The sequence below is a fragment of the Oncorhynchus tshawytscha genome, linkage group LG28, assembly GCF_018296145.1.
Source record: "Oncorhynchus tshawytscha isolate Ot180627B linkage group LG28, Otsh_v2.0, whole genome shotgun sequence".
Taxonomy (NCBI): domain Eukaryota; kingdom Metazoa; phylum Chordata; class Actinopteri; order Salmoniformes; family Salmonidae; genus Oncorhynchus; species Oncorhynchus tshawytscha.
Genome location: NC_056456.1, coordinates 4,463,369 through 4,490,261, shown reverse-complemented (window position 1 = coordinate 4,490,261; position 26,893 = coordinate 4,463,369). Strand labels below are relative to the sequence as shown.

Here is a 26,893-nt window from a genome sequence, read left to right as displayed (position 1 = left end):
ATCTGGCAATTTATTCCTCGCACATTTAATTGATAATTCCTAACTAATGCAAAGTTCACCACAGGCTTGGACGCATATGCATCCCAAACTGAAATGCCCCTACATAACCAATAGGAAAATAATTTTGCGTAAAGATAAGGTCATTTCCACGTCAACGTAAGGTTTTATAAATGACTCCTTATGTGGTTTTCTGAACAAGTCATACTCCAGATCAAAATCGATCTTAAGTCCGTTTTATAAACGAGGCCCCTAAGTACTTGGTAAAGTTCATGATGCTGTTGACCTATTTTGCTTCCAGCATGGCCAGGAAGCTCTATGTTCATGTCATCTGACCATAGCGAAGCCTGGAGTTTGTTAAACAGCATCTCATATGGACTAATAAGTTTGATTGTATCTTACTTAGGTCCATCACTCCATGAAGAGCATAGCCCATCACCAACCTCACCAGCGAACTCGACTTTGGGCAGTCATTAATTCCAGGAGTAGCAGATCGTTCTGTGCTTTGGTGTGCCATCTCCATGTGTCAAGCTGCACTGAAGATAAAGCACACTGGCTTCTTGCTGTTTTGCAAATAAGAACAGTGGAAAAAGCACACTGGCTTCTTGCTGTTTTGCAAATAAGAACAGTGGAAAAAGCACACTGGCTTCTTGCTGTTTTGCAAATAAGAACAGTGGAAAAAGCACACTGGCTTCTTGCTGTTTTGCAAATAAGAACAGTGGAAAAAGCACACTGGCTTCTTGCTGTTTTGCAAATAAGAACAGTGGAAAAAGCACACTGGCTTCTTGCTGTTTTGCAAATAAGAACAGTGGAAAAAGCACACTGGCTTCTTGCTGTTTTGCAAATAAGAACAGTGGAAAAAGCACACTGGCTTCTTGCTGTTTTGCAAATAAGAACAGTGGAAAAAGCACACTGGCTTCTTGCTGTTTTGCAAATAAGAACAGTGGAAAAAGCACACTGGCTTCTTGCTGTTTTGCAAATAAGAACAGTGGAAAAAGCACACACACAACTTTTTGATAGCACATTTTAAAATAAAACATAAGACATGATTTCTATACTAAATAAACAAGTGTTCATTGCTCTGATCTCATAAAAACAAATATAGGAAGTACAAAATAGCATCAGGGATGAAACACACCCATGGGTGTATTCATTATTTTATCAAAGATGGTTTAGGCTGAAAGAGCATTTCTTGTTTAATTCCTTACCTAAATGAGGTATCCTCACAACGCCTAACATACACATATAGACAATTCAAAAACACATGGAAAGATAGTGCTGTACCTGTCTGTGAGTCTACATCAGAAAAAGATGGTGCAAAATCAAACCAACCACTTCAAGCCACAAGGGGAAGTAAAACGGCAGTACGTAAAGCACTTAATAAAACTAAATCATTACCAAAAAGGTACAATAAATACATGAGTCATGACTGCAGTTGTTTGTATCTAAAGATACATTTTCAGGTTGTAGTGAGTACATAATCATAGAAAAGAATACCCTGGACCTACTCGTTTGATATGTTAGCTCATGTTCATCTGTGTAGTTTTACAGGTCCAGTACAGTTTCAGACAGAGTACAAGGTAAAATCTTAGGAAAAATTGAGAACAGTTGATTTCATAGTCTATAACCCTCAGTGGGTTAGTTTTTGAATGTTGCAGTGTTCCCTATAGGCTACTACATTAATGCTGGCAGTGCTTTCAACTGGGAAATGAGGCTTCTGGATCCTAACAACAACAACCATTATTGGTCTATGTTATGGAGAGAAAATACATTGAAAAGTTCTGGTCTATGTAAAATAGCCCCATCCACTGTTGAGTACAGTATCAACGTCCTCATCTCCACAAGTGGACGAAACTTCCACACTGTTTTCCTCCAGAAGCCCCGTCTCCTGGGTTCACCCGTCGCGGTACTCTACATGGGCAGGGCTCAGTTGGAGCAGGGCCGTGCTGCGGAGCCTGCTGCGGAGGGCAGGGTGACCCGCTGCTCATCCATGCGTTTGGCCTGGGACCTTGTGATGAGGCTGAAGAAGTCCTCGTCTGGGACGGTGGGGCCACGGGCCGGGGGAGGGGCGCAGCGCTGGTCATCCAGACGAGAACCCTGAGGGGAAGGAGGGTATAGGAGGTAAAAAAGTGGACGAAAAGGAAGACTTTTCCCCCCTTTCAATATAAAAGTACTGAGATCTAGCACAACGTTTTGCTACATTGTGCTCCACTGAACACCACCCTAGTGAAAAGTTGAGTCTATTTAAACCTCACACCTGGCATTTGACAAGCATGTCGAAGAAGTCATCGTCAGGCTCCGTGTTGCCTGCGTTAGCCATCAGGTGGCTGAGGACAGCCTGGCTGCTGTGCCTGTTGAGCCGAAGGCCGGGCAAACTACCCCCAGCACCTCCACCTTCCTCTAACCGGCGACCCTGGGCACCAGACCCAGAGCCCAGGCCTGCTACTGCCTCGGACACTGCTGGAGGAGAGGGAGAGGAGGTCAGAGCGAGAGATCAAGGCGATCACAGAGAAATGTTGATGTGTGTGTACTCACATTTCCTCATGGCTCTTGGTGGAGAGTCAGAGGAGCTGGTACTGACTGACAGACGGCTCTTTTCTTGTATGGAACAGCGCTGGTCGTCCATCCGGTTACTCTGGAAACGACTTAGCAGGTCAAAGAAGCCCTCGTCCCCGAGCATGTCTGGACTGGCCCTCTGAGTGAGTGAGAGAGACATATTTGAATCAGTGGAGGCTCCTCAGAGGAAGGGGAGAACCATCCTACTCGGTGAATTTCATAAAAAAATGTAAATAGAGAAACAAAAAAATAAATGTATACAAGACTATACAAAATATATTCACGCCACCAAATAACTGATTAAACACTGAATATATTGAAGGTCTACAGTAGCCTCAACAGCACCCTCTTGGGTAATACCATGGCCGGAGGACAGCTATTTTGAGTCTTCTAGCTACATAGACTTCAATACAAAACCTAGGAGGCTCATGGTTCTCACCCCCTTCCATAGACCTACACAGTCAATTATGACGACCTACGGAGGACCTCCTCCAACCTATCAGAGCTCTTGCAGCATGAACTGACATGTCCATTCAATCAAAGGATCAGAGAATGAATCTAGTACTGAAAGGATAAAATTAAGGAGCTAAAATTAAGGAGAAGCAGCAGAAAGAGAGAGCAAGCTACAGTTGAAGTCGGAAGTTTACATACACCTTAGCCAAATACATTTATACTCAGTTTCACAATTCCTGACATTTAGTCCTAGTAAAAATTCTCTGTCTTAGGTCAGTTAGGATCACCACTTTATTTTAAGAATGTGAAACATTAATAATGGTGACAACGATGCATGCTGTGTAGCTGTTAGCGGTTATGGTATGAAGATTTGGCTAGGAGAGGTTATTGCGCCTGGTCACAGACCAGTGGAGGCTGCTGAGGGTAGGACGGCTCGTGATAATGGCTGGAGCAGAGTAACTGGAATGGTCTCAAACACATGGAAACCATGTGTCTGATATATGATACCATTCCACTAATTCCGCTCCAGCCTTTATCAAGAGCCTGCCCTCCCAATTAAGGTGACGCCAACCTCCTGTGTCACAGACATTTTGTGTTTTACACTGAAGTCCACAAGCGAAGGGAAAAGGTGAGAGGAAAGCGTGTAGATGCGAGAAGGAATTATACAATGAGCAAAGTGTTGATGCTGTATGAGGCTGCTATGAAAATTAACTGTGTGCACGGGTGATCAGTATTCAGTATTGAATGTGCCAATGTCTATCACCTTGATTACTCCAATTCGTCTCTCGACCTGTGTACCTACATTTTAACTTTCATTTGTAGACTAGGTTGTAGCAACCTCATGATGGGTACAGGGAACATTTGAGTACCTAAACCCATTGCTGTTACATTGAACTGGGTGAATGAAATATGAATGACTGTCGTCCAATATGCTGTAATAGAAATAAGGCACATAAAAAACAAAACATTTGTCCTCCCTGATCTTAAACCGGCATCAACCACCACCGATTTCAATACTTTATTCCAATCCACAACGAGATAAGTACAAGAGGTCACGTCAATCTCTCGCTCTCTCTCGTGGGCACGCATGCATACACAGCCACAAACCCATAGAAAAGCACACGCTAGGTGGATACCTGAAACGCAGGTTTCCCTCTTACCTTCTGTGGTCCCTGTGCAGGGTTCTGGGAGGTGTTACTGGTGTCCTGCAGGACTTTACTGGAGCCCCCTGCCCTGGTCTTCTTCCCCCGCAGACGGCTGATGAAGAACAGCTTGGAGGAGCTCTTAGCCAGGGTAGGTTTAGACTGCTTGGTCAGGATGTCACTGGTCCACTTCTGAGCCTGGAGACAAGAGGGAGAGGACACACACGTCAAAAACCAGACTTTATACAAATCGCATCTAACTCCGGTGTCAAAATACACATCAAACAGTTAAGAGTTGTTATAAAGACATTTTAAAAAAGGTGCCATGTGTAATTAATTTCACTCACTTCAGGTTAATAGTGCACTTTGAATTGCCACTAGGCCTAGGGAAGAGAGTCTCAGATTGCACATTTAAACCCAGTGACTTACATTGATCTTGTCGGGAGTGAGTTTCATGAGCTCCAGGTTTTCCATGCTGTTTCTCCGTCCCATCCGGGGCCTTGCTCCGTGCAGGTTGAGGTCCATGTCCTTGATGGGGTTCTCAAACAGGGTGGAGTTGTTGGTGCTGTAGCTCAGCCCCAGCACCATCTGCAGGTCTGACACGTTCATACGGGCCGTCAGCTCCCCGCTCCGGTCACCAGTCTGGAACACACACACACACACACAACTGGGATTGACCACGCTGCATTTTCAGATCAACTCCTTTCTTTGATCAGGCTCTTGAAGGCTGTGTCCTGAACTGTATATCTATAGGGGATAAGGGAGGTGGTACCTCTTTGGAGATCTCCAGGTGTTTCTCAGCAAAGTGCATGGCCTGGTCATGGTTCCCCAGGGCGGTGTGAGCGTTCCCTAAACTCCAGCACGCCCGGCCCTCACCAATCCGGTCGTTGAGGTCCTGTGCTATGATCAGGTGTTTGAGGTGGTAGTCTATGGCCCTCTCGTAGTCCTGGAGGAGTGTGTAGGTGTTGCCCAGACTGTAACAGGCCTGAGCCTCTACAGCCCGGTCTTTGAGCTGTCTGGCCAGCTGCAGAGTCCTCCTGACAACCACAATACAACCACATTAGATCACTGGCTGTCATTCATAGTGACACACAAAGGCTACTCTGGTCCTGAAATTAAGTTCAGTATATGAATTCACACACACACACTAATCGGTTTGCTAGCCCTCTTGACATTATAGTCCTTTGAGGTATAGCGGCTGCCATCTCTCTCCTGAAAACCCTACTGCCTCTTAACTGTGTGAAAACCTCCAGGGTACAGACAGAAAGAAGAGTTGTTTTAACAGCTGGACTCCGAGACAGAGGGAGTGAACGTCATTGAGAGAAGATAAATGGCTGGGCTGGGAGTTTGGCTCACTTGTAATGCTCGGCTGCCACTTCAAATTCACCCAGGAATATATACGCGTTCCCCAGGTTGCAGTAGGCCCTTCTCTCTGCTGAGCGGTCGCCAAACTCCTTGGCAATCTGGAGGCGCTGGGAAAGGAAATCAAATGGATGAACACACACGGACACCGGGCCAGAAATGCACCCACCCACCCCAACACCTTGGTATCGGAACAGCCAGCCAGCGACTACACCCGCCCCAACACCTTGGTATCAGAACAGCCAGCCAGCGACTCTACCCACCCCAACACCTTGGTATCAGAACAGCCAGCCAGCGACTCTACCCACCCCAACACCTTGGTATCAGAACAGCCAGCCAGCGACTCTACCCACCCCAACACCTTGGTATCAGAACAGCCAGCCAGCGACTCTACCCACCCCAACACCTTGGTATCAGAACAGCCAGCCAGCGACTCTACCCACCCCAACACCTTGGTATCAGAACAGCCAGCGACTACGGAACAGCCAGCCAGCGACTCTACCCGCCCCAACACCTTGGTATCAGAACAGCCAGCCAGCGACTACGGAACAGCCAGCCAGCGACTACGGAACAGCCAGCCAGCGACTCTACCCGCCCCAACACCTTGGTATCAGAACAGCCAGCCAGCGACTACGGAACAGCCAGCCAGCGACTCCGGAACAGCCAGCCAGCGACTCTACCCGCCCCAACACCTTGGTATCAGAACAGCCAGCCAGCGACTACGGAACAGCCAGCCAGCGACTCTACCCGCCCCAACACCTTGGTATCGGAACAGCCAGCCAGCGACTCTACCCGCCCCAACACCTTGGTATCGGAACAGCCAGCCAGCGACTCTACCCGCCCCAACACCTTGGTATCGGAACAGCCAGCCAGCGACTCTACCCGCCCCAACAGCTTGGTATCGGAACAGCCAGCCAGCGACTCTACCCGCCCCAACACCTTGGTATCGGAACAGCCAGCCAGCGACTCTACCCGCCCCAACACCTTGGTATCGGAACAGCCAGCCAGCGACTCTACCCAACCCAACACCTTGGTATCGGAACAGCCAGCGACTCTACCCACCCCAACACCTTGGTATCAGAACAGCCAGCCAGCGACTCGGAACAGCCAGCCAGCGACTACGGAACAGCCAGCCAGCGACAACAGCCAGCCAGCGACTTGGAACAGCCAGCCAGCGACTACGGAACAGCCAGCCAGCGACTACGGAACAGCAGCCAGCGACTACGGAACAGCCAGCCAGCGACTCTACCCGCCCCAACACCTTGGTATCAGAACAGCCAGCCAGCGAGGAACAGCCAGCCAGCGACTCTACCCACCCCAACACCTTGGTATCGGAACAGCCAGCCAGCGACTCTACCCACCCCAACACCTTGGTATCGGAACAGCCAGCCAGCGACTCTACCCACCCCAACACCTTGGTATCGGAACAGCCAGCCAGCGACTCTACCCACCCCAACACCTTGGTATCGGAACAGCCAGCCAGCGACTCTACCCACCCCAACACCTTGGTATCGGAACAGCCAGCCAGCGACTCTACCCACCCCAACACCTTGGTATCAGAACAGCCAGCCAGCGACTCTACCCACCCCAACACCTTGGTATCAGAACAGCCAGCCAGCAACTCTACCCAACCCAACACCTTGGTATCAGAACAGCCAGCAACTCTACCCACCCCAACACCTTGGTATCGGAACAGCCAGCGACTCTAGTCTTCCATTATGTGGTGTTTACCTACAGTCTTTCTGTTGACTGTACTGAGCCATACAGGACATTAGAATTAACTACAGAGAACCATTGAAAAAGGAAATCTGACAAAAGACTTAACTGGATTTAAAGCAAACTTGTCTTTTTCAATGTTTATGCAGTTGCTTTGTGTACAAGCTATTATTAATCATCCAGTGGAGTTTAACTGGTATTTCTACTATAGAACGCAAAACCACTATTCCATATTGTCATAGGATAAAAATTGTGCGTTTTATATGCTACAACAGTGCAGTTTTTTATTGAATTGAGCAGTAAATGTCACGCTATAAACTTTGATAAGATTTTCATTACCTGTTCATGTGACGCCACTGCATTCTGGAAGTTTCCTAACAGGTAGTGTGTGTTGCCAAGGTTACCATATGTTCGGCCCTGGGCGGCCGGGTCTCCAAGCTCCTTCACTATGGATAAGTTTGCTCTGAATATAGACAAACCATTGAATGAATGATGGACAACAAAAGTCAAGGTTTTGGAGTGGCCATCACAAAGCCCTGACCTCAATCCTATAGAAAATGTGTGGGCAGAACTGAAAAAGCATGTGCGAGCAAGGAGGCCTACAAACCTGACTCAGTTACACCAGCTCTGTCAGGAGGAATGGGCCAAAATTTACCCAGCTTATTGTGGGAAGCTTGTGGAAGGCTACCCGAAACATTTGAACCAAGTTAAACAATTTAAAAGGCAATGCTACCAAATACTTTTTGAGTGTATGTAAACTTCTGACCCACTGGGAATGTGATGAAAGAAATAATATATATAAATAAAACCAGTCAAAAGTTTGGACACACCTACTGATTTAACGGTTTTTCTTTTCAAAACTATGAAATAACATATGGAATCATGTAGTGACCGAAAAAGTGAATATTTACAAAGTATCCACCCTTTGCCTTGATGACAGTTTTGCACACTCTTGACATCTCAACAAGCTTCATGAGGTAGTCACCTGGAATGCATTTCAATTAACAGGTGTGCCTTGTTATTAAAAAAATATATATATTTCCTTCTTAATGCATTTGAGCCAATCAGTTGGGTTGTGACAAGGTAGGGGTGGTATACAGAAGATAGGGCTATTTGGTTAAAGACCAGGTCCATATTATGGCAAGAACAGCTCAAATAAGCAAAGAGAAACGACAGTCCATCATTACTTTAAGACATGAAGGTCAGTCAATCCTGAACATTTCAAGAACTTTGAAAGTTTTTTTTCAAGTGCAGTCGCAAAAACCATCACCAGCGCTATGATGAAACCGGCTCATGAGGGCCGCCACAGGAAAGGAAGACCCAGAGTTACCTCTAATGAACTTCTCCTCTGCAGCAGAGTTACCAACCTCAGAAATGGGCAATTAACTGCACCTCAAAAAGCAGCCCAAATAAATGCATCAGAGTTCAAGTAACAGACACATCTCAACATCAACTGTTTATAGGAGACTGTGTGAATCAGGCCTTCATGGTCAAATTGCTGCTAAGAAACCAAAGGACACCAATAAGAGACTTGCTTGAGTCAAGAAACAAAAACAATTTACATTAGACTGGTGGAAATCTGTCCTTTGGTCAAACACAGCATTCTGCAGCAATACATCATCCCATCTGGTTTGCGCTTAGTGAGACTATCCTTTATTTTTCAACAGAACAATGACCCAAAACACACCTCCAGGCTGTTTAAGGGGTTTTTGACCAAGGAGGGTGATGGAGTGCTGGAGCCTACTTAATCACCTGACCTCAACCCAATTGAGATGGTTTGGGATGAGTTGGACCACAGAGTGAAGGAAAAGCAGCCAATAAATGTTCAGCATATGTGGGAACTCCTTCAAGACTGGTTGGAAAAGCATTCCTCATGAAGCTGTCAAGGCAAAGGGAGGCTACTTTGAAGAATATAAAATCAATTGATTTGTTGAACACTTTTTTTGGTTACTACATGATTCCATATGTGTTATTTCATCATTTCAACATCTTCACTATTTTTCTACAATGTAGAAAATAATAAATATAAAGAAAAACCATTGAATGAGTCGGTCCAAACTTTTGACTGGTACTGTATGTACATTTACTCTATGGTATCTGACTTACAAGATGCAAAATGTACCGAACACACATGAATGCAATGCTTGCACACAAACACACCAACTTACTGGTAATATTCCGCTGCTTTCCTAAGTGCAGTAGTGACCTCCTCGGGGAACTCTCCTGGCTCCGCCCCGCTCCAGCAGATGCTCTTTCCTTTTGCATGATACACATTCCCAAAGTTATACAGCGCCCTCGCCTGTCCCACCTAACAGATACCAAAAAAAAAAAACAGGGCCAATGTCAACTCCACAACAGGGAAAAAACCATTTAAACACCAGAATAAACAGCAAATTAGTTTCAGGAGGCCTAATAACCATCATTCATGAATCAATCTCACCTTGTCGTTCAGGTCCATGGCAATGTCTAAGTGTCTCTGACAGCAGACCACAGCCTCATCAAACCTACCCAACACCTTCAATGTGTTGCCTAGGTTACCGCTGGATTTAGCCTCTCCCATCTGGTCCCCGATGGTCCTGAGAATGGGATTTTATTAAAACAGAAAAACGCACACATGATCTTGAACAATAAAAGGTTAAATTAAACAAATGAAAAGGGTTATATCAGTCTTACCCATTATATTTCTGATGTGACAATGAATCATTATCTCTCTCTAACACCTATTGTTTCTGCAGTGAGGATTCACCATCTTCATCGTATATTTCATCATTTATCTGCAGATTATCAGCAAAGCCTAACAATATGCAAACTAGGGAGCCAAATGAACAGCTCTCACCAATGCGATTCGGTAGGCTACACTGACGAGTCACTCACTGAAACGTCACTCTCTGGCAAGTCACGACATGGGCTTTGATATCCTAAGGAAATACAAGCGAGATCTATGGTTTACTTGTCCCGGTGCGATGCCATGGACTTATAACTACGGTGTAGGATTTATGAATGGCAAAGGGATATAGGAGATTAACTGAATAAAGTCAATTTGAGACATTTGATAACTAATCAACACATGCTGTTCGGTTGTCAATCAAAACACCGTAAATGGCCTACGCGCCTTGGCTCTATAGCTGGCTACAGGAAATAATTAGGCTAGATTAAGTGGATTTCGACTCATTGTTACCACTTATATTACATGGGATGTGCAGATTCACACAGAGACGATAGAAGGAGCATCATGTGCCCTCCATCCTCCGCGTACATGTTTTGGATTGCAACCAACCACAGCGCCCACAAATCACACGGGAGAGACAGCATACTGTCAAACTAGCAGTGTGTTTCTGTCATCACTCGCCATGTGACTGACATGCACCTGTCCTATCAATAGATCGCTATTAGATTCGTATTGATCATTCTAGCCGAGGAGGGCTAGACTGACTATTGGGACTACCAAATTGAAACGTTTAAACAAAAAGTAGCAGTTAGATTTTTCAAGTGGTCAAAATATATTTTGGTGGGAGAAATATAAAGAGAGGAAGTAGCAATCAAACATTGATACATAACCATAACAGCTGCTAGTTGACTACATTTACCGTCAGCAGTAAAGTAGTCTATATCGAAGATGTTTATCTAAGCGTTTCGCAAAAACCGTGGGCGTATTTATAAATACGACGGCCAGCGCATAGGGAAAACACTACAGACATGAGTTGTGTGGTGAGGTCATGCTGATAAGAGGGGACAATGGTCCTACTCTGAGAAACATTAAGACTATGAGCCCTGGGTCATAGGTGTGTTCCTTCCTACCTGGTCAAGGTGAGGTCGTGGTGGTGGAACTCTAACGCCTTGGCGTAGTCGTGCAGATGGAAGTATGCATTGCCCAGCTGGCTGTAAATTGCACTCAGCACCTGCAGGTCCTCTGTGCCAACCTGGATGGCTGTTTCGAAGAAGGACACTCCAGCGTGGTAGTCACCCACTTTACAGAGCCGCTCACCCTCCAGGGCCAGCTCCAGGCAGGATGCATCCATCCTACAAGAGGCAGTAGAAGGGGTTTAGGTAGAAGATGGGAACAGAGGTCTCTTGTTGATCCAAGATGCTCAGTAGGCACAGACAGGAGAAGTTGTTTTGGACCAGAACATTCTCTTGCCCCTTCCACTAACACTCAAAAGAACTACAAGTGTAGCTAGTCTTAACATTCCAAAGTGGCCACAGTTTGAATAAACTAGAAACCAAAAGTTATAGATGGGTTTTCCCCATCTCAAAACCCAGGACTAGCATCCCTCTCACTCCATCAGACTGTGAATGTTTGTTTGGCTACTTCCTTCCACCTGAGAAAAACAGCCTTGGTTTAATCAGTGGGTTTGTTATGGTAGGACGGATCGATCTACGTGGTCTCTACAGTACAACACACAGATCTCTCCGACTGCTCTTCTGAAGACTAGGCTATTCAGTGGGCTTCAATGTTTCCAGAACATTCAGACAAATGTATTGTCTGCTGTGTAGAATGGGGATTGTGCAAGCTGGTGACAATTACATTTCTATCTGAAACGTTCTGGATGTTTGACCCTGAACATAGCCTACTCCTGGTCACTTTAACCCCAGATAGGGTCAGAGAGGAGTATCCACAAGGGATTATTCACAGGGACGGGTGGATTAACAGATTAGTCACTTTCATGCAACCTGGCTTCGATTGTTACGCCCTCGTTGACATCTTTTTGTGTTCTACAGCAAAAGCGCCCACCACTTTGTTGAAGAGGAGATGACCTGTGTTCATGCATGCACATTTGAGACTTCAGGTACTCTATTAAATCAAGTGCCCACCCAGTGTTTTTTTTGAAAGCCCTCAAAAGAATATTGGCATTAGACAGCCTACTAAAAGACATCTTATGCATTATAAAACATCATATACACTGAACAGAAATATTAATGCAACATGTAAAGTGTTGGTCCCATTTTTCATGAGCTAAAATAAGATTGGAGTATTTGTCTGTAATAAATCCCTTCTGTGGGGAAAAACGTATTCTGATTGGCTGGGCCTGGGGGGGGGGTACCCCCGCCCAGTATGTGAAATCCATATGTTTTTAAAAACGACTGATTTCCATCTATGAACTGTAACTCAGTCAAATCTGTCATTTTTGCATGTTACATTCAGCAAAATATATCAACAGGTATGTTTACTGTATAGATTTGTTTTTTACTTTAGTCATCTCCAATTACAGACTATAAACAACGTTACAACTTGCAGACGAAATGACAATAAATTGTACTCCACATACTGGATCGAGGTTGCTTTGTTTATTTTAACACACTAAGACCCTACCTGGGTTTCTTTCTACTTCACAACAGCATCACATGACACACAGTGCCTTGCGAAAGTATTCAGCCCCCTTGAACTTTGAGACCTTTTGCCACATTTCAGGCTTCAAACATAAAGATATAAAACTGTATTTTTTTGTGAAGAATCAACAAGTGGGACACAATCATGAAGTGGAATGACATTTATTGGATATTTCAAACTTTAACAAAAATTGGGCATGCAAAATTATTCAGCCCCCTGAAGTTAATACTTTGTAGCGCCACCTTTTGCTGCGATTACAGCTGTAAGTCGCTTGGGGTATGTCTCTATCAGTTTTGCACATCGAGAGACTGACATTTTTTCCCATTCCTCCTTGCAAAACAGCTAGAGCTCAGTGAGGTTGGATGGAGAGCATTTGTTAACAGCAGTTTTCAGTTCTTTCCACAGATTCTCGATTGGATTCAGGTCTGGACTTTGACTTGGCCATTCTAACACCTGGATATGTTTATTTTTGAACCATTCCATTGTAGATTTTGCTTTATGTTTTGGATCATTGTCTTGTTGGAAGACAAATCTCCGTCCCAGTCTCAGGTCTTCTTCCAGAATGGTCCTGTATTTGGCTCCATCCATCTTCCCATCAATTTTAACCATCTTCCCTGTCCCTGCTGAAGAAAAGCAGGCCCAAACCATGATGCTGCCACCACCATGTTTGACAGTGGGGATGGTGTGTTCAGGGTGATGAACTGTGTTGCTTTTACGCCAAACATAACATTTTGCATTGTTGCCAAAAAGTTCAATTTTGGTTTCATCTGACCAGAGCACCTTCTTCCACATGTTTGGTGTGTCTCCCAGGTGGCTTGTGGCAAACTTTAAACGACACTTTTTATGGATATCTTTAAGAAATGGCTTTCTTCTTGCCACTCTTCCATAAAGGCCAGATTTGTGCAATATACGACTGATTGTTGTCCTATGGACAGAGTCTCCCACCTCAGCTGTAGATCTCTGCAGTTCATCCAGAGTGATCATGGGCCTCTTGGCTGCATCTCTGATCAGTCTTCTCCTTGCATGAGCTGAAAGTTTAGAGGGACGGCCAGGTCTTGGTAGATTTGCAGTGGTCTGATACTCCTTCCATTTCAATATTATCGCTTGCACAGTGCTCCTTGGGATGTTTAAAGCTTGGGAAATCTTTTTGTATCCAAATCCGGCTTTAAACTTCTTCACAACAGTATCTCGGACCTGCCTGGTGTGTTCCTTGTTCTTCATGATGCTCTCTGCGCTTTTAACGGACCTCTGAGACTATCACAGTGCAGGTGCATTTATACGGAGACTTGATTACACACAGGTGGATTGTATTTATCATCATTAGTCATTTAGGTCAACATTGTATCATTCAGAGATCCTCACTGAACTTCTGGAGAGAGTTTGCTGCACTGAAAGTAAAGGGGCTGAATAATTTTGCACGCCCAATTTTTCAGTTTTTGATTTGTTAAAAGTTTGAAATATCCAATAAATGTCGTTCCACTTCATGATTGTGTCCCACTTGTTGTTGATTCTTCACAAAAAAATACAGTTTTATATCTTTACGTTTGAAGCCTGAAATGTGGCAAAAGGTCGCAAAGTTCAAGGGGGCCGAATACTTTCGCAAGGCACTCTATCTAAAGAGGCTTCCACTGGGTTGGTTTGAAAGAGGATTCCTGTGCAGCAACACATTGAACGGTCCAGAGCTAGCCTAAACTCCTTACGGATCCGGACACAGGCCTAGGTAGCCTATTCTTTTCAATGTCTCACTGAGCTACTTTCACCAAAGATGTGCGGGGGTCAAAAATCAAGTAACAGTCAATGCAGCCACACCAGTTGCAGCCACACCAGTTACTAAGTACTGCAGTGTACCTCGTGGAATGCACCAGATTTGCGCCGTTTTTGCTGTGAGATGTTACCCCCCTCTTCCACCAATTATAGGGGGGGGGGGGTAGCCCTCACCCTCCGATCCAACAGGTCCCAGACGTGAGATCCAGGCTCTTCGCTGGCCATGGCAGAACTCTGACATTCCTGTCTTGTAGGAAATCGCACACAGAACGAGCAGTACGGCTGGTGGCATTGTCATGCTGGAGGGTCATGTCAGGGTGAGCCTACAGAAAGGGTACCACATGGAGGGAGAAGGATGACTGCCTGCAATGACAACAAGCTCAGTCTGATGATGCTGTGACACACCGCCCAAGAACATGACAGACCCTCCACCTCGATCCCGCTCCAGAGTACAGGCCTCGGTGTAACGCTCGTTCCTTCGACATTAAACACGAATCCGACCATCACCCCCGGTGAGACAAAACCGCGACTCGTCAGTGAAGAGCACTTTTTGCCAGTCCTGTCTGGTCCAGCGACGGTGGGTTTGTGCCCAAAGGCGAAGTCGTTGCCGGTGATGTCTGGTGAGGACCTGCCTTACAACAGGCCTACATCTCTCCAGCATCTCTCAGCCTGTTACGGACAGTCTGAGCACTGATGGAGGGATTGTGTGTTCCGGTGTAACTCGGGCAGTTGTTGTTGCCATCCTGTACCTGTCCCGCAGGTGTGATGTTCGGATGTACCGATCCTGCGCAGATGTTGTTACACGTGGTCTCCCACATGTTCATCCTGTCTCCCTGTAGCGCTGTCTTAGGCATCTCACAGCACAGACATTGCAATGTATTGCCCTGGCCACATCTGCAGTCCTCATGCCTCCTTGCAGCATGCCTAAGGCAGGTTCTTGCATATGAGCAGGGATCCTGGGTATCTTTGTGTTTTTCAGAGTCCGTAGAAAGGCCTCTTTAGTGTCCTAAGTTTTCATAACTGACCTTAATTGCCTACAGTCTGTAAGCTGTTAGTGTCTTAACAACCGTTCCACATGTGCATGTTCATTCATTGTTTACGGTTCATTGAACAAGCATGGGAAATCGTGTTTAAATCATTTACAATGAAGATCATAAGTTATTTGAATTTTTACGAATTATCTTTGAAAGACAGGGTCCTTTCTTTTTTTGCTGAGTTTACATGTGATATGAGTAAGATATGTAAACATGATTAAAGTGGCATTATTTAAAGTGGCGTTGTTTAAAGTGACTAGAGATCCATTTATTAAAGTGGCCATTGATTGGGTCTCAATTTAGGCAGCAGCATCTTGAGTTAGTGATTGTTGTTTAGCAGTCTGATGGCCTTGAGATAGAAGCTGTTTTTCAGTCTCTCGGTCCCAGCTTTGATCCACCTGTACTGATCTCGCCTTCTGAATGGTAGCGGTGTGAACAGGCAGTGGCTCAGGTGGTTGTTGCCCTTGATTTTTTTGGCCTTCCTGTGACATTGGGTGATGTAGGTGTCGTGCAGGGCAGGTAGTTTGCCCACAGCGATGCGTTGTGCAGACCGCACCCTCTGGAGAGCCCTGAGGTGTAGGACAGTGCAATTGTCGTACCAGGCTGTGATACAGCCTGACAGGATGCTCTCGATTGTGCATCTGTAAAGGTTTGTCAGGGTTTTGGGTGACAAGCCAAATTTCTTCAGCCTCCTGAGGTTGAAGAGGCACTGTTGCGCCTTCACCAAAGGCGTGGGTGGACCATTTCAGTTTGTCTGTGATGTGTACGCAGAGGAACTTAACTTTCCACCTTCTCCACTGCTGTCCCTTGGATGTGGATAGGGAGGTGCTCCCTCATCTTTGTTTTGTTGACGGTGAGTGAGAGGTTGTTTTCCTGACACCACACTCCAAGTGCCCTCACCTCCTCCCTGTAGGCTGTCTCATCGTTGTTGGTAATCAAGCCCACTACCGTTGTGTCATCTGCAAACTTCATGATTGAGTTGGAGGTGTGCATGGCCACGCAGTCGTGGGTGGACAGGGAGTACAGGAGGGGGCTGAGCACGAACACTTGTGGGACCCCAGTGTTGAGGGCAGCCAGTCAAAGTCCAGGACCCAATTGCACAGCGTGGGGTTGATAACCAGGGCCTCCAGCTTGCTGACGAGCTTGGAGGTAACTATGGTGTTGAATGCTGGAGGTGTAGTCAATGAACAGCATTCTTACATAGGTGTTCCTTTTGTCCAGATGTGATAGGGCAGTGTGCAGGCAATTGCGTTGTCCATGGACCTGTTGGGGCATTATGCAAACTGAAGTGGGTCTAGGGTGGCAGGTAAGGTAGAGGTGATATGATCCTTAGCTAGCCTCTCAAAGCACTTCATGATGACAGAAGTGAGTGCTACGGGGCGGTGGTCATTTAGTTCAGTTCTTTTTGCCTTCTTGGGTACAGGAACAATGGAAGCCATCTTGAAGCATGTTGGGCAACAGACTGGGATAGGGAGCGATTGAATATATCCGTAAACACACCAGCCAGCTGGTCTGAACATGCTGAGGACACGTCTGGGCCAGCAGCCTTGCGAGGGTTAACATCTTGAAATGTTTCACTCACGTCGGCCACAGAGAGGGGGGCAGTCCTTGTTAGTGGGCCGTGACGGTGGCACTGTATTATCCTCAAAGCAGGCAAAGAAGGTGTTTAGTTTGTCTGGAAGCATGATGGTTTCCGTGACGTGACTGGTTCTTTTTCTAGTCTGATTTCCTGTAGACCTTGCCACATACGTCATGTCTGAGCCGTTGAATTGCAACTCCACCTTGTCCCTGTACCGGCATTTCGCTTGTTTATGGGGAGGAGGGATTTCGCTTGTTTGATTGGAGGGAACAACTACATTGGGAATATGGCTAAATATAAACAGACCTCTTTCTATGGTTAAATGTGGTGGTTAGCACTTTCAGTTGTGTGAATGCCGCCATCCATCCACGGTTTCTGCTACAGTATTAGCCTAACCCTAAACATAGGACAGAGGTTTAACATCTCAGCATTATCAGACAAGAGCTCTCTCGCCTCTGGCCTTGTCACCTGGGATTACTACAGTTGGCCCGACAGTGATTAGAAAGGCCCTGCTTATAGAGCTACTGGGAAGAATTAGAGAGCTTTGTTAAAGGTGTCTAGTCAGATTCAGGTGGCCGAGAGGTTAATTCAATTTAAAACGTACAAGGTTTGATTAGGAGTGAGATACATTCTTGCTTAATTCAACACTAAAATGTAAGCCTGCCATAATTGTCAATGCGCAAATGCATTTTAATGGTTGACCAGAAAAATGCTTAAATTCTATACGCAGGGATGAACATGGTTGAAAATCCAACAATGGTGCCTTCTACCAAACAAATGTCTTCCACTCCTTTCAAAGAAGTTGAGTAAACCAATTTTAAAACGGCAAATACAAAGCAAATCATGAATGTTTGAGGGGATTGTTAAATATTGATATATAGTCACAGTACCAGTCAAAAGTTAGGACACCTACTCATTCAAGTGTTTTTATTTTTTTCTACATTGTAGAAAAGTAAAAGACATAAAAACTATGAAATCATGTAGTAACCAAAAAAGTGTTAAACAAATCAAATAATATATTTTAGATTCCTCAAAGTAGCCACTCTTTGCCTTGATGACAGCTTTGCACACTTTTGGCATTCTCTCAAGCAGCTTCATCTGGAACACTTTTCCAACAGTCTTGAAGGAGTTCCCAGATATGCTGAGCACTTGTTGGCTGCTTTTCCTTCACTCTGCAGCCCAACTCATCCCAAACATCAATTGGGTTGAGGTCAGGTGATTGTGGAGGCCTTGGTCAAATAGCCCTTACACAGCCTGGAGGTGTATGGAGTCATTGTTCTGTTGAAAAACAAATGATAGTGCAAACCCGATGGGATGCTGTATCGCTGCAAAATGCTGTGGTAGCCATGCTGGCTTACAAAGACACGGCGGTTGGAACCAAAAATCCTAAATTTGGACTCATTAGACCAAAAGGACAGATTTCAACCGGTCTAATGTCCATTGCTCATGTTTCTTGGCCCTAGCAAATCTCTTGTTCCGATTGGTGTTCTTTAGTAGTGGATTCTTTGCAGCAATTCAACAGTGGTGTAGAAAGAACTCAATTGTCATACTTGAGTAAAAGTAAAGATACCTTCATAGAAAATGACTCAAGTCACCTAGTAAAATACTACTTGAATAAAAGTATTTGGTTTAAAAAAAAAAAAAACTTAAGTATCAAAAAGTAAATGAATCGCTAAAATGTACTTAAGTATCATTCATTTCAAATTCCTTCTATTAAGCAAACCAGAGAGCATAATTTTCAATTTTTTATTGATGGATAGCAAGGGATGCAAACTGGTGAGGGCCCAAAAAAGTTGACACTTTTTTTGCACTGAAACATGCAACAAAAAAACCTGCTAGGGAGAAATGCGGGTTTAAACTATTTAAACAAAATAATATGATCTACATGATCAGGCTCTGTATGTAAAATAAAGTGTTTCATGTGAACCTAACCCACACCTAAAAAAATGTTTTTATTAAAGCAATCCAATGTAAAGTCTAGGCAATATTTGTTGCCTAGACTTTCCTGTAAATGACACTCAAGGCTTGAGGAAAAAAATGTAAAAAATACACCGCATTGCAGTTAGCCATGACAGCCTTCTAAATATCGCACTTCGGGAAAAAACATCTAAAGTAGAAACAGAATGAAACAGGCATTCTATTTTTGCTCTATTATAAATGGCCACTATAGTAGACATCGATCAAGTTGCACATGGCTACATGCATGCAAAAATAATGTTCGCTGAGTAAAAATTGTAATAATCCCCCCTCATTCACACACACGTGTTACTGTCAAGTTCAACAAGCAAAATCTTTGGGCTACACTGCACATTACTACAGTTGTACACTTTCTGCCTGTGGACGTGTGTTCTACAATGTGCCAGCAGAGCATGATACCCTTTGTTGCCATAATTGATCTCTTACAGGCAGAGAGTACATATGGCATACGCCTTTTAATGCACTGTATTGAAAAAGTGAGAAAGTGTGTGGTGTTCCTTTCACCTCAATTGTGGCATCCAGGCTTAAGCCAGGCCCAGCTACACTTGGTCGCTGAATTTGCACTTAAAACGTCTTAGGGCTAGGCGTCCCGTTAGCAGGACAACCGTCGACAATTTCCAGTGAAATTGGAGGGCGCGCAATATTCAAGTAAACAATCTGGAAAATTATGGATATTAAACATCTAGGTACATACAAGTGTCTTATATCGGCTAAAAGCTTAAATTCTTGTTAATCTAACTGCATTGTCCGATTTACAATGGGCTTTACAGAGAGAGCATGCCATGTGATTGTTTGAGGACGGCACCCCACAACATATTTTCAACCAGCAGGCTTCATAAAATCACAAATAGCAATTAAATAATCACTTTTTGAAAATCTTCCTCTGATTTGCAATCCAAAGCGTCGCAGCTACAACATACATGGTCCTTAGGTTAGATAAAATCCTTTATATCCCAAAAAGTCTTTAGTTGGCGCCATCGATTTGAGTTCAACATGCAGACAAAGGAATCCAAAAAGCTACCACTAAAGTTTGTTAAAATAAGTCAACTACATGTCGATTCAATCCTCAGGTACCCTAAAATGTAATTAAACTATAATATTTCATACAGAAAGAAGTATGTTCAATAGAAAAGTAAAATTAGCAAGTGCGCGTCCTCTTCGTCACCGATTTCCAACTCCCTGTACCAAAACTAAAAATTCTTACTAGTTTTGGAAGAAACGAGCTTGAAACCTTAAAACAAAAGAGTGTTGACATCTAGCTGAAGCCATAGGAATTGCAATCTGGGAGCTGGAATTGCATAGGACCCATAGCTTGGAAGAGCTATGGAAGAGCATGGGATTTTTAAAAAAAGAGAAAAATATCCAGTTGGTTTTTCATTGGATTGTCTCCTACCATATCAATTGTGTTAGTCTCATATATCTCATACAAACGTCAAAGTGTTTTCAATCCAATGGTACCAACTATATGCATGTTTACTTTGGGCACGTCAGTCAGGCGGACCCTAGCCCTAACAAGATTATTATCACGCAACGCCTCATTTTCACCCAATTCTCTCATTCTGAAAATTAACCACATACCTTAGAGGGAAAACATTAGTTCACAGAGAGTAGTTAATTCGCTAGTTAACATTTCACACAGATTGCTTACTGGACCCTGGCAACTAACGCATTATAACTTGAACGGCAAGGAGTCGTATACCAGTTAATACTATAGCGAATTGGTTAGGTTACTAACATTAACTCATCTGATCTTGTAACATTAGCTATCTAACGTTAGCTGTCTGACTTTACTAACCAGCTAATTTTCACACCATGAACTAAATTATTTGATCAATTAAGTTGGCCAGTGTTGCGCAACATTTCTGGCTAACTAATGGAGATTTCAATTTGCCAGCAAGATACTTAACAATGCTAACAATACTTGTTCCATCACACTTTCTCCCTCACCTCAAACTTTCCAAATGACAGTTGTTTTTTGGTTACAGCTCATGAAGTACGCTTCATCACCTTACCACCCCCGTCTCGGTGATCAGGCTTCTCACCTACCTCTTCTTTATTGTCCAGGGGACGTGCTGCTGTAACTGACAAACTGCCTTTCTACTCTCTGCCGTCTTTCCAGGGCGCACGCACGCTAATGCTGTAACTAGCAAATTGCTTGTCTCTTCAGTCATGTGCTGCAATCTATTGTTATGTGAACGACTGGCTGAGCCTCGGATACAGCCAGTATTGTTCCAAACGCACATCACTCGTAGTAGTGAACCAACCCGCCCCCCATACTTTTCTCATCGGATCTACACGAATCACGTAGGTCACCTATTTTGGATTCAAAACAGTGAATTTCCCCCGAAAGGTGACTAGCTTGCATCCCTGTCCAACACTCAAACATAATTTATAAACAAAGCATGTGTTTAGTGAATCCACCAGATCAGAGGCAGTTGGGATGACCAGGGATGTTCTCTTGATAAGTGTGTGAATTAGACCATTTTCCTGTCAAAATGTAACAAGTACTTTTGGGTGTCAGGGAAAATGTATGGAGTAAAAATTGGCAAAAATATAAAAGTACATATACCCCAGTACTTTAAATGATTTTTACTTAGGTACTTTACACCACTGCAATTCAACCATGAAGGCCTGATTGACGCAGTCTCCTCTGAACAGTTGATGTTGAGATGTGTATGTTACTTTCACTCTGTGAAGCATTTATTTGGGCTGCATCTGAGGTGCAGTTAACTGTAATGAACTTATCCTCTGCAGCAGAGGTAACTCTGGGTCTTCCTTTCCTGTGGCGGTCCTCATGAGAGACAGTTAACTGTAATGAACTTATCCTCTGCAGCAGAGGTAACTCTGGGTCTTCCTTTCCTGTGGCGGTCCTCATGAGAGACAGTTAACTCTAATGAACTTATCCTCTGCAGCAGAGGTAACTCTGGGTCTTCCTTTCCTGTGGCGGTCCTCATGAGAGACAGTTTCAATCTTATAGCAGAGGTAACTTGATGGTTTTTGAACTTATCTGCAGCAGAGGTAACTCTGAAGAAACTTTCATCATAAGGTTTTTGTGACTGCACTTGAAGAAACTTTCAAAGTTCTTGAAATGTTCCGTATTGACTGACCTTCATGTCTTAAAGTAATGATGGACTGTCGTTTCTCTTTGCTTATTTGAGCTGTTCTAGCCATAATATGGACTTGGTAAATAGCCCGGGTAGCCATTTGACTAGATGTTCAGGCATCTTATGGCTTGGGGGTAGAAACAAGGTAGGGGTGTATACCACCCCTATCTTGTCACAACACAACTGATTGGCTCAAACCCATTAAGGAAAGAAATTTCACAAATTAACAAGGCTCATCTGTTAATTGAAATGCATTCTAGGTGACTACCTTATGAAGCTGGTTGAGATAATGCCAAGAGTGTGCAAAGCTGTCATCAAGGCAAAGGGTGGCTACTTTGAAGAATCTCAAATATATTTAAGATTTGTTTAACAATTTTTTGGTTACTACGTGATTACATGTGTTATTTCATAGTTTTGATGTCTTCACTATTAGAAAAATAAAGAAAAACCCTTGAATGAGTAGGTGTGTCCAAACTTTTGACTGGCTCTGTATATTTAGTTTTTTTTTTTTGGGGGGTTAAAAGTTTTCAGTATAAACTTAAACGACTAGAGCCAGCTATAAAGCATTAGCTTTAAAACTGAGACATTTCCATGGGAAAATGGTTTACAATTGCAGGAAATTTGAATTTGTCTCTGCATCCAAGAGGGCCTCTAAAACCACACCATTGGCCACAGCTACTACCCCACTCCCCTTTAACAACTTCAGTAAAATGGAAGGGGAAATCTAGCCTAGCAATTCACACCTGAAAGCTACATGGGAAAGCTGATCTCATCCCGTGCGACAGACTTATGAGACACCAGTATGAGATATAGGCCACTTGGTACTCTTTTTCACTAGTATGAAGGAAAGTTTAAAGCACCCGTTCTAGGCCGTCCTTGAAACAAAATGTTGACCAAAGATTGAGAGAGTAGTGTATGGGGGTATGAGTAGGTTCATGCCTACCTGTAGCGGACATGATAGGACTGGTCCTCATCATCAATGCTAACCAAAGAGCCAATGGAATCCATTGAATATTTATAAGTGGGACGATCTCAGTTTAAATCCCAAAAATTGTGATGAAAAACCAAAAAAAACATTGATGTCCAGGAGAACAAGTCCTACAATTCCCCTTGTGCTCGCCTTTGAATCCTCTTAAGCTGACACGTAGCTCCAGGAATGACAGAGAGAGATCTTCAGACAGTTTTGTCAGTCAGGCTACAGTTTGAGCTTGGCTTGGAAGTGCCAGCACAGCTCTCCCCAGCAGCCCTCTGTGAAGAGAACACAAGATGCTGTGTGTAAAGCCTCCTTCTGACCACACGACACTACAGCAACACCCACTAAACAGCGTGCACAAGAAAGGCAGGTGGGGGTGTGAGAGAGGAGTGGATAGGCGATGGATGGGTTCAGTGGCAGCCAAACCACACACAAGCTGTCAATCACTGACTCAACCATGAGTGCTCGGAGGTGCGCTAGGCTCTACCGGAGGGTGAGTGTGAGGATACAGCTAGGCAAGCAGAGAAGCAGAGAAGGATTTTCACCAATCACAACAGATACATTTAATGCTTTATGCAAATCATTGGTAAGCAAAATAGAACATGTATCCACCACAGCAAAGATAATTGTAGATGGATTGAAATCATATTATTTAGTGAGAAATAGGGAAAGTAGCCTGGCCGCAGACTCAAAACATGACCTGTACAGTGAAGACTTGTGTGGAAATTCCATTGTAAGTACAGTGATAAGTCTAGTAGGTAAGGTACAGCACCAGAGCAAGACCAACTGCCACCTCGTTCCCACATGCGGTCAAGTAGGCCCCCTCTTTACCTATGCACACATTTTAGTAGTAAACAGGTTTTCCCAAACCCACTTTAGGCTACTACTACACATCAAGAGCAGATCATTACAAATGTAAAGGACAGACAGTATTCAAATGTATGCTGCAGGTGCATATTAAATGATGAATTTTAAAATGGTTTATTTATTGGTGGATAATAGAGGGATATTCTGATAGATTAGCAAAAAATAGTATCACAACAGCTTGTAACCAAATGACATTCACATAGATTATTGAAAGACTTGAGCCAGTCATCACTTTCTTAACCCAGGAGTAATCAACTTTCAACCTGGTTGGGGATGGTCCACCATAAACCTCCCCTTTGTTGATCTGCTCGTTGGATACAGCTTCATAAAACCAATGCATCATCACATTTTGAAGCATAATTGAAAGACCTCAGTGGTCACATGAAGATCAGAGGTCACAGAGAGCAGCAGGGCATTGAATTCACTCCAGAAAACCACTGTCCCCACACCACTAAAACCCCGGAAGGCAGCAGAGCAGACATGAGAAAGACTTGCACCCCTCAGCCAAGAAGGATAGGAGGTTATAGAAACAACTGTGATCAGTAAAAACCTCTTACATTAGGATAACTCTTCTGGAAACAACTGTATGTTAATAAGGCTGATGCACACAAATATCATGTAATTAGATGGAATTATATAGTCCCAAGCCTTCCCTTTCATTAGGGATTGAGGCTTGCACAGATGCCTCCTGGTGTATGCAGAATTTACACAAGTGATGTCGGCATGGAAATGGGTTTGGCAGCTTGACTTTAGATCGCTTTTGATTACAGTGAGTAACATCACTTTGGGGTACTTGTGAGCTCTCTTTAACTGTGTTAGGGCCTAGCCTACATGATGACCTGCAGAAAGTGTTTGTGAGTTCTCTTCGTGGACAACCTAGATTCAGGGACCGGCCAGCAGCCATCCATGCCACAGAGCAGAACTGTAACCAAAAAGCGCTGGTTGTCACATCAGGGGGAGGCCAGAATCTGACAGCCACACCAAGATGGAGGTTATTTCAGCACAGTTTTATATTTCACTCCACAATCCCATATCGTAGCCACAATGAGTATACAGAAAACCTCATTTTGGGAACGTTGTAGACAGCTTATCTTTGGAGCAACTATTTGTAGCAAGTTTATCATTGCATCTATTTGGGGCAGTTACATAAATCAATGATCCCCAAATCTTGGAGAACAAAGCTATGAGAACTAGGTCAGCTCTGCTCTGTTGTTTAGCGGCCAGGTTAAAGTGAACTACTTTAATCCAAAGTGGAGCCTGCTTGTGTTTCGGGAATCTGTTCCCAAACTACATACAGTACATGCTCGTTCATATGCTTATGCATGAGGCCTTTTCCAGTAGTGTGCGCCAAATGGAAAAGGGAGATACCTAGTCAGTCGTCCAACTGAATGTATTCAACGGAAATGTGTCTTCCGCATTTAACCCAACCCCCTCTGAATCAGAGAGGTGCGGGGGGCTGCCATATCGACATCCACGTCGTCGGAGCCCGGGGAACAGTGGATTAACTGCCTTGCTCAGGGGAAGAAGGACAGATTTTTACCTTGTCAGCTCGGGGATTCGATCCAGCAACCTTCCTCTTACTGGCCCAACGCTCTGAACCTGCCACCCCTGGTGACAAAGCTGCACTCTGTATGAAGTAGTGGTTAAAAGGGCAAGTGATCTACTAATACAGCGCAGCTGCGGTAACAAAAGCAGTCATTTGAAAGGCCAGCTTCACCGGAAGCTCCCACATCACACACTGGACTGTCACCATGACCTCATCTTTAATATACTCACAGGGTGATCTATTGTGTCTTTGTGTCCACATCCTCTTATTAGCCAAGCACACACAGAAACACCAAAGCAGCATAATGCCTGATAGCAGGGATACAGCCAGCAAGGATACAGCCAGCAAATCACCATCAAAACAAAAGGGACCGATCTAGAAAGAGAAACACTCCTCACCTGAAATTATTCAGTGCTGGGATTGGGACTATGAGAAACCTGGTAAAAAAAAAAGATAGTGACATAGCTAGATTATTTTCAATAGTTGAATATTCTTCTAGTTCTACTGGTTTCTTTCAGGCATAGATCTTGCTAGCCTAGTGTCCTAATTCATTTCCAAAAATGAGATTAAGTCATACCATGATTTCCCAGTAAAAATAATTTCCATTGCACTTTTAAAGTAACTAATTTAGTAAACTGTAGGTGTTTTGTACATGAGACATACGGGCAATTCCACGATAACAGAATGATGCTGGGAATGATTTAAAAAGTCATGTCAAACAAAAAAAACAATTGCAAACCATATAACTATGCACAAAGACTACTTTTAGCAATTTCCACTTAGAATTTTACAAAAACACATTTACCCGAAGAACAGTGCAGATGCAAAGTTTGGTAACAGAATGACAGAACAAACCGCACAACCCGTCATTCTGTTACCAAACTTTGCATACGTAAAAAAAAAAATACATATAATAATCAGATTTACTGAAATTGGAGCCTTATCACTTTCACTGTTACCGTGGATTTGCAAATAATGACATAGAAAATATTTATTTTGACTAACATAAGGCGTTCCCCAAATGGTGAACTCGGTTCTTTTGAAAACTTCAGTCACCATCTGACAGATTTGATCAGCAAATCAAGTGAGAAAGCCACCGAACTGTTAACGTTAGCAAGTTAACAAGCCAGTTCTAACCATATTGCAAGCTACAACCAAAACCATAGCAATATTTTGTATTTACCTTATAACTAAAAGGGCTACACAACCAGAGAACCTTTACAACCTGTTAGCAAGCTAGCTAACGTTACTGTAATTAGCTAACTGGGTAGGCTAGCAGTTAACTTACTTTAGGCGGTCCAGTTCGAACAATGGTTTTACTCCCTTTTTCAATACTTCGACGGTAAATAAAAATTCAGTTTTATTCTACAACAACAAAACCTAACTTCTTAGCTATAAATTCGGCACTTTGCTAACCTAGCTACTAATAAAGTTTTGGCTAGATGGCTAACTTGGATGAGTGGGTGGGGAACTTAGCTACGGTTACTCTGTGTT

General features: G+C 43.8%; 1 protein-coding gene across 5 annotated transcripts; it reads right to left on the bottom strand.

The window, feature by feature from the left end:
- Positions 1-1,054: 1,054 nt before the first annotated feature.
- On the bottom strand, positions 1,055-26,893 carry gpsm2 (G protein signaling modulator 2). Of its 5 annotated transcripts, none has more exons than XM_042307957.1 (14): positions 26,688-26,893; positions 25,798-25,836; positions 22,957-23,261; positions 11,025-11,246; positions 9,667-9,802; positions 9,395-9,534; positions 7,566-7,689; positions 5,505-5,620; positions 4,921-5,185; positions 4,578-4,790; positions 4,167-4,346; positions 2,533-2,692; positions 2,255-2,457; positions 1,055-2,094 (listed from the first exon to the last, which is right to left on the bottom strand). In XM_042307957.1, exons 3-14 carry the CDS (start codon positions 23,019-23,021, stop codon positions 1,924-1,926), a joined length of 1,995 nt encoding a protein of 664 aa, XP_042163891.1. In that variant the 5' UTR covers positions 23,022-23,261; positions 25,798-25,836; positions 26,688-26,893; the 3' UTR covers positions 1,055-1,923. The 5 variants fall into 5 exon arrangements, with proteins under 5 accessions (XP_042163891.1, XP_042163894.1, XP_042163895.1 ...); XM_042307960.1 differs by having other exon boundaries at positions 2,255-2,454; positions 26,688-26,892; XM_042307961.1 differs by lacking the exon at positions 22,957-23,261 and having other exon boundaries at positions 26,688-26,892.

Coding starts and splice junctions, on each gene's coding strand:
- gpsm2 (XM_042307957.1), bottom strand. CDS start 23,021: ATGGATTCCATTGGCTCTTTGGTTAGCATTGATGATGAGGACCAGTCC. Junction 7,690..9,394: donor AAAGCAGCGGAATATTACCA/GTAAGTTGGTGT, acceptor GTCTATATTCAG/AGCAAACTTATCCATAGTGA. Junction 4,347..4,577: donor TCACTCCCGACAAGATCAAT/GTAAGTCACTGG, acceptor TCTTGTCTCCAG/GCTCAGAAGTGGACCAGTGA.